At 41.4% G+C, this 8,026-nt stretch overlaps 1 protein-coding gene across 3 annotated transcripts in view; it reads left to right on the plus strand.

The window, feature by feature from the left end:
* The window catches only part of LOC121726955 (putative fatty acyl-CoA reductase CG5065), a 48,348-nt gene extending 41,821 nt beyond the window's left edge, over positions 1 to 6,527 (plus strand). For all 3 annotated transcript variants that reach the window (XM_042114613.1, XM_042114611.1, XM_042114612.1), the window contains exons 8-12: positions 3,494 to 3,686; positions 4,680 to 4,786; positions 4,923 to 5,055; positions 5,160 to 5,417; positions 5,561 to 6,527. In XM_042114613.1, coding sequence (XP_041970547.1) covers positions 3,494 to 3,686; positions 4,680 to 4,786; positions 4,923 to 5,055; positions 5,160 to 5,417; positions 5,561 to 5,708 — 839 coding nt within the window. In that variant the 3' untranslated portion in view covers positions 5,709 to 6,527. The remainder of the gene's footprint in view (positions 1 to 3,493; positions 3,687 to 4,679; positions 4,787 to 4,922; positions 5,056 to 5,159; positions 5,418 to 5,560) is intronic.
* The last annotated feature ends 1,499 nt before the right edge of the window (positions 6,528 to 8,026 follow it).

Here is an 8,026-nt window from a genome sequence, read left to right on the forward strand (position 1 = left end):
GGCTAAAATACTCATTATTCGATCGTTTGATCTCTAACAGTCGTATAATAGCTGTAGAATAGATGATTCGCTGAATTGGGTGCTTTTATACAGCCGTTACTCAGCTATCTCTTATGTTTCTATAAAAGCTCTATAAACGCAATCGAATTGCTTATGGCAACATTGCTGCTGTTACTGCACGCTTACATACTAACTCTTATAGTAGAATTAAAAACGTTCGTATAGGAGCTGTAGTGTAATTAAGAGCTGTTATACGATATTTACGAAGCGAACCCTAAATCCTGTTATCATGGTGACACCTTGTGCTATAAATGTGGTGACCAGCACTCTTACTCGACTTTTAATGGAATAAGTTAGCTGTAACTGCAACTAGATTATCAATGTGGACAATGGCAGTAAAAAAATATATTTTAAGTAAATTTAATTATATTAATTAGTCTTCAAATTTAAGAAAATAGGCAGCGCATGAATGTTTATGTAAAAATGCCTTTGGGTTTATCAATAAAGCTTGTTGCGCATGATGTTTTGGAGTAGCTACACGAACAGTAAAAATAATCACATATTGATTTCTCAAAAACTTGATAATATAAATAAGGATTGAGATGTAGTTTAATAACTATAATTTTTTTACATTAAATTTATGTAGCACACAAGCTCGCACTCTTTACAGCACTAATTTGTCGAGTAAAAGCATTCTATTCGCTGTTATAGAACTAAAAAGGAGAATAAAAGCAATTCGTCTGCTATTATAGCACACTTTATCTGTATAATAGCAAATCAATTGCGTTTATTGAACTAAATATCCTATATACGCATTTTGGTTACTCTTAAAACTCTTTTAGTGTTTTCTACCACTTTTACTCAAATCTTACAGCATCTTTTTGTTGCTTACTCAGCGCTTATTCCACTTTAATAGGACTTTAGTCTGAATAATTTGCGCCTTTTTCGCGTCGAGTAAACGTTTACAGCACTTTTACTCGACTGTTTTAAGAACTTTTATAGAACTTAAAGCGAAAACAAGAACGTGCTCTCGACCATTATAGCACGTCCATTTGCTGCTTGGGTGTGTACTAAATATTACGTGTATCATATTATAATAAAACTCTTGAATATAATATTATGTATACAGTATAGTATAAAAGTATTAAATATAATACACACACTGGCAAAATTAGCGGAACATTGGTAAAAAGGGCCAAAACTTGAACTCAAGTGGGCCGGGCTGTCTGAAAGCCTTTTTTATAGCTTCTAAGCTCATTCAAGAAATAAAATATTGAACAAAACTGGCAAGTTGACAGGTTTTTATAGCAATTATGCCCTAATAAGTGTTTTTCGATTATTGACGTTGTAAGTGTTCCTGATAAGAATGGCATTTTAGCGGGGTGCAAGGTATGCTCAGCTCATTTGATTGTTTGGTTTTTGGAAGAACACATTGCTTAGATACAAAATTAGTGATTTCCCAGCATCTGCGACAGCTAGAGCTGTAACCACGATAGAGAAAGGTCACACCTACCGTTCGGTCAGTCAGGCCAGGTGTGTCGGCTTCCGTGGTTCATCGTAACTTTCAACGCTTCAGAGAGACTGGATCTTATGTTCGGAGACGAGAACAAGGCAGATATCGGGTGACAATGGTTCAGGATGACCATTTTGTAAGGAAACAAAACTTAAGAAATCGACCTCAAACTGCTATGCAGACACGAAACCTGTCGGAACAGGTCCAAGATGAACGTGTAAGTGATTGTACAGTAAGAAGAAGACTCAAAGAAGTTAAATTAAACTCAAAAGTGCCAGCAAGGGCACCAAAACTTGAGACAGGACACCGAAGAGCCAGGCTAAGATTTGCGCGTGAACATCAAAATTAGACAAGTGAGTGAAATCTTGTGCTGTACAGTGATGGGAGCAAATTCTGTGTACATTGTATTGACAGGCGATAAAGAATGTGGATAAATTATAAGGAAAGCTTCAGGCCATCAAACTTACCGGAAACACTGGCCTATGATGCAGGCTTCGTAATGGTTTGGAGTTGCATATGATTTGGAGCCCGCATGGAGCTGATGATTATAGATGATGGTACTTTGACAGTACAGAGCTATAGCACCGACATCCTGGAACTGCATGGTGTGCCTTTTACACAGTTTTAGGTAGTAATTTCAATTTTATGTGCGTCCATAGAGTAATAAAATCGGGCATTATTACCTAAACGATGCTGGTGTAGCCCAGGTGGAGAGGCCAGCGTGACCTACGGATGTGGATCCGATTGAAGACGTGTGGCACATCAATAGGTGAACGGTACGAGTTAAAACTCCAGCTCCAAAATGTGTCCAGGAGCTCGAGTTGGCGCTACTGGAGGAGTAGGAGAATATCCCACAGGAAATGATTGACAATTAAAATGCAAGCATGGAATGGCGTATCCAGGCCCTCTTGAGATCCATAGAAGGCATTACACCAGCATTACACGCTTTTAACATGGCATTTCTTTAATAAAAATGGAGAATTTATCTTAAAAACTTACTACTGAAATTTCAAAGATTTTCTTAATTTTTTTATTTTTGCTGATTTTTTCTATTTTTCACGTTTTTATGCCCTAAATTTATATAAAATTTATTTTTTAATAATCAATTAGTAAATAAATAAATAAATATATAAAAATCAGTGAACAATTTAAAAAAAAATGAAAATTTTGTTATGTTCCTCTAATTTTGCCGGTGTGTTTATTTCCGTTGTCCCGTAACACAAGTCCTTCAGGTACTAGCCCGGGGCCAGACTGTCGTTGTGTGAAGCGTCCATAGATATTAATATTATTATTATGAAATAATTGAATTTAGTACTACTACCATGTACTACATAATATAATAACTTATTTTAAGGGCTGAATATAATGAGCAATTATAACTTACAGCCATCAGAGTTCTTGTACTCGTACCTTATTGACGACTCCGATGATTCTCTATCGGCCTCATTATTCCCATTAACTTATAATAAATATAATAATAATACTCCCAAACCGGTTTCGGTGACGGTTGCCAGTTTCATTAAAACCAGGCCAGTTACTCAGGAGTAATTTTATAGTGCCCAAGTGTGCGCGCAGTACACAAGAGCCTTTATTTCTTTACTCTCATAAAGTCATAACCCAGTGGGACGGAAGACTTTATTAACATAGCATTTTTTAAATGAAATAAGGGGGCAAACGAGCAAAAGGGTCACCTGATGGAAAGCAAATTCCGTCGCCCATGAACACTCGCAGCATCAGAAAAGCTGCAGGTACGTTGCCGGCCTTTTAAGAGAGAATAGGGTAATAGGGGAGGGTAGGGAAGGGAATAGGGGAGGGTAGGGAAGGAATAGGAGAGGGTAGGGAAGGGAAAAGGGTAGGGGATTGGGCCTCCGGTAAACTCACTCACTCGGAGAAACACAGCGCAAGCGCTGTTCGCAAGCATATTATATACTATATACAATATAGTATACATTATATATTATACATGTTGTATCATTCCAGTGCTGTCGTCTCTACGGGAGCCAGTGAAGGGCTGGGTGGACAACTGGAACGGCCCGAACGGTATCATCGCGGCGGTGGGCAAGGGCGTGTTCCGCACCATGCTGGGCACCGGCTCCAAGGTCGCTGACCTCGTGCCCGTCGACACCGTCATCAACCTCATGATCGTCAGCGCCTGGAGGACCTCGCTCAAGAGGTGAGAGATCCAAAAAGGATTACGACGTTACAATATCTGGGGGCACGGTAGCGATATTTACTGATATTATGTGGAATTTGTTGAAGAAGGGTCGGTAAAGTTAGGCCGTGTTGATTCAGAAGCTTGGCTCTACATGAGATCTGATATCTTTTTCACAGGGCAAACCTTATGCGGTCGTCTTGGCAACATTTTACATGAAATGTTTTTGGTGGGTTAATTATATAAACTCAATTTACATAATATTTGTAGCATCAGAAAAATTTACTTACCCAGATGGCGACTTATTTGATGATCTGTCGGCTATTCTTAATAGGTTTACCCTGACCAAACGAACATAGATATTTGAAATAGGTATGTACTGTTAATTATTTTGCAGAAAAATTATTAACTTCCCATGTTTTTGTGTTAATCAAGACCAGGCCTGTTTTTTAATTAATTCTTCAAGCCCCATAAGAGCACCGGTGATCGCGACAACAATAGAATACAATAGCATTTCCTGGAAACTGTGATCGAAGTATTAAGCTTTTCGCATCAACTAAGACTGCGTCCGTTTTTAGGGTTCCGTAGTCAACAAGGAACCCTTACAGTTCCGGTCTGTCCGTCCGTCTGTCCGTCTGTCTGTCTGTCTGTCTGTCTATCTGTCTATCTGTCTGTCTGTCTGTCTGTCTGTCTGTCTGTCTGTCTGTCTGTCTGTCTGTGTGTCTGTCTATCTGTCCGCGGTTTTCCTCAGATACTATAGGACCTACAATGCTGTAATTTGGTATGAATGCACATTATTATTAATGATGCCGACAAAATGGTACTTACCTACATGAAATCTTAAAAAAATATTTTTATGGTACTTACCTTCCAAGTTCCAGCTACACATCAAGCGGGGATGAATTTTTTTTTCGCGTCCACCCCATCGTGTGGTGTGCCGTTGGATAGGTTTTTTAAAAATGTTATATATACTTCGCCAGAAACTTCCATAAAATATAGATGTTCTCATTACAGAAACGAAGGTGTGCTCGTGTACAACTGCTGCACCGGACAACAGAACCCCATCACATGGCAGCTGTTCGTTGAAACTAGTTTCCGGTATATGAGGAAACATCCCTTCAGTAAGTGTTACCTTAGACTTTTTAACTTGCTAATAATAATTAACAATGCCTAAAATTAGATAAAAGGTATTCACGCAGGCTATGTCGATAACTTACTCACTAGGTTCTAAGACCTAAGAGAATGTGGTGTTCACAGGCGAAGTGATCTGGTACCCCGGCGGCTCCATCACCAGCAATCGTCCATTGCATGAGTTCTTGGCTTTCGTACAACATCGGGTGCCGGCGGTCGTGGCGGATCTAATATCGTGGTTGTCAGGTCGAAAGCCCATGTAAGTGTCAACATTCTACCAGAGAATCCATTAATTTAGACTTTAGCTAATGTTATGTCCTTAAAATTTTCTGTTTCATCGAATGCGGGGTTTGGTGTTTTCAGGATGATAAAAGTCCATAACAAATTAGAAAAGGCCTCGGCGTGTCTGACATACTTCACGACCCGGCAGTGGTCGTTCGCGGACAACAACGTGCAGGCGCTGTGCGCGGCGCTCTCGCCCGAGGACCGCACCACCTTCGACTTCGACGTAAGGAACATCGACTGGGAGGCGTACATCGAGGCGTACGTGCTCGGTATTAGGAGGTTCCTGTTCAAAGAGGATCCGAATACGTTGCCAAAGTCCAGAAAAGTTATTCGAAGGTGAGTTTCACAAACTGTTGCTCCCGAACGTGACTCTTTTTGTTGATGTTCGCTTCTCTCTCTTTTTTATGACGAGCGTGTTCTTGCTCCTTACAGGGCATGCCAGATATTGATTAGCTAATGGTTCTTTTGTCCATTTCCAGGTTACACATAGTCCACATTCTAATCCAAGTGATGTCTGTGTTCCTGGTGTGGCGATTCCTGTTCAGCCGGTCGGCGACGCTGCGCGCGGCGTGGTCGCGGCTGGTGGAGGTGCTGGCGCGCGCGGCGCGGCTGCTCGCCGTCGTCTGATGTCCGCCGCACTCGTAACGGCGCCCCCCGCTCTGAGCGCGCACCTACGAATGTGGCTTTTGGAGAAGTTCGGCGCGGATCGTTCTAGAGTAAACGCGACAAACGCTCGATGACAATATTTATGTTGACGGCGCCGGCGCGCGGGGAACTGGTCAACCGGTCGACGTATCGCGTGATCCGCCCGGCGCTGACTCGGCGCGTTTCGTTGAGCTCCGATGCACAATACGCAGTAGTAGTACAAGTGATCAGAGTTGTGATTATTGGTAAGCTTCTATTGGTGATATCGATTCTCAAATTTCTTTCTCTCCTGCTGGTGCTCGATATTTATATAAACGTAGCGAACGTTACCGCGGACCATCGAAGACGAAGGAGCTACTCGTCGACCGATACTAAACGATAATGGCCTCCACTGTGATGACGGCTCCGGGCTGTGATCGCACTGCCACCGAACACTTCGCGACTCATTTCAGAGGGGTTCAATCAGAGATCCAATCCTATTTCTACTGTCTCATCTTCTGTCATGCGAAAAGTTTGTTTCCGCATTGAGAAAGCTCCACTTTCTCTTGCCTCACGATGGAACGATTTCGACGCATTTCCCTCTGTAGACTGATTTTCCCCCACTTCCACCTCCAAGCTTCTCCAAATACAAACTGTCAAAAGTCACATTCGTAAGTGAGCGGCGGCCCGGGAGGCCTCCACGTTCGTTCGAGATTCACTGTTACGTCGCCACGCCGCGCGGCGACGACGTAGGCGTAAGGACACAACGGCAATTAATTAAATTATGTTTAGATTTTACTATAATAGATACGTCAAGACTAATATCGTTTCGCTTCCTGAGGTCATTCGACTTTGAATGCTTTTCGGAGGTTCCTTTAGATGTTGTGGACCGGCGGCACGCGGCGGCGGTCCGCCGGTTTTGTATCAGTTTTATATACAGCTCGGTGAAGCCCGCGTCGGTAAGCTTAAATTATATTATAATAATCGAGTAAAGTTAAATAAAAGACAGCGCGCGGGACGAAGCTAGATCGTTCTGTTTGGGCACCGACTGTTCTAGAATTCGACGAAAAATCTTGAATTTGTAACGACCGAAACCTGCGGCTGAAGCGAGTTTAGCTCGTGTCTCAAGCTCACGCTGTTGAGCCGACGCCATCGAAATCGATGATACATTTCACGAAAAAGTCATTAACCATGAGAGCATAATGTTCGCCCATTACAAATCCAGCCATTTTGACATGAAATCGTAGGAATATTTTTTATTTAATAGGTCGATTGATGAATGTTTAACAAACGTGACTTAATGTCAGGTGTGTATTTTTTAATTAGCCCTAATACATTATTATTTAAAGATACGTATTTAACTGCTTTTATGTTGGTAATATTGTTCAATGACTTCCTTTAGCACGGCGGAAATTTCCACCCATTATTTGGAATTAGTTATTGTTTTGGCTTAACAAGTCGTAACTTTAGGTTTAATATTATGATTAGTATATGTAGGGTTGTCGAGCTGTTCGTGGTCTAACATATCGTCTAGATATAACCGGGGTGTCGAGATTAACCATAATATGTTATCATATCATACTACTATGATATCGCGGGAACGAAACATATTATGTCTATGGACCAAATTTCGAGGCGCTTATTTCTTTGTTGTTCAGTAGTTTTGTACTCGCTTAGCTTCGAAAACTTTCGATTAGATTTCGTTGAAACAACAATTCACCGCCAACAGCGAGTTACCTTATGTTGTCTTTTACAATATTACCAACACAAATTACTGATGAACTCTTCAATCTATATGGTAGGTACCTATATTATTACGACTGTCCACCGGAGTGGCAGTCGTCGCCGGTGTCTTTTGTCGAGCTGCCGGGTTTTAGGTTTCTCTAATTATATGCTTCCGTAGCTTCGATGCGAAGGGCTTCCTGTAATTTTATTGTCTGCCAGCCCCTAGGGATTTTGCCGGACCTGGAGGGCTGAGCTCCCCTTGACCGCGGTCATTTGACACATCTCCAGCCCCGTCGCTCCGGGGCTCCTTCCTCTAGTGAATTTAGTTTTAATCTCGCCGCTTCCCAATCGAATGCTTCCATGCGAAATTTTAGGCTTTTATAAAATATTATACTTTAAAATTTAGCCTGAAGCTAGTGCAAAGACTTGTTAAAGCGTCGGGAACTATAGATTTTTGAATTATTTAGCTTTAAAATGAGTCTTTGAGCGATATTTCGAAGCGACCGTTTATTATTATTATTGGATGTATAGAATAATTTAAATAGCAAAGTTTCCTGAAGTTGGGAGTTGAGAGAGAGAGAGTTGTGTCGTGAGAC

The sequence above is a fragment of the Aricia agestis genome, chromosome 5 (genome assembly GCF_905147365.1).
Source record: "Aricia agestis chromosome 5, ilAriAges1.1, whole genome shotgun sequence".
Classification (NCBI taxonomy): domain Eukaryota; kingdom Metazoa; phylum Arthropoda; class Insecta; order Lepidoptera; family Lycaenidae; genus Aricia; species Aricia agestis.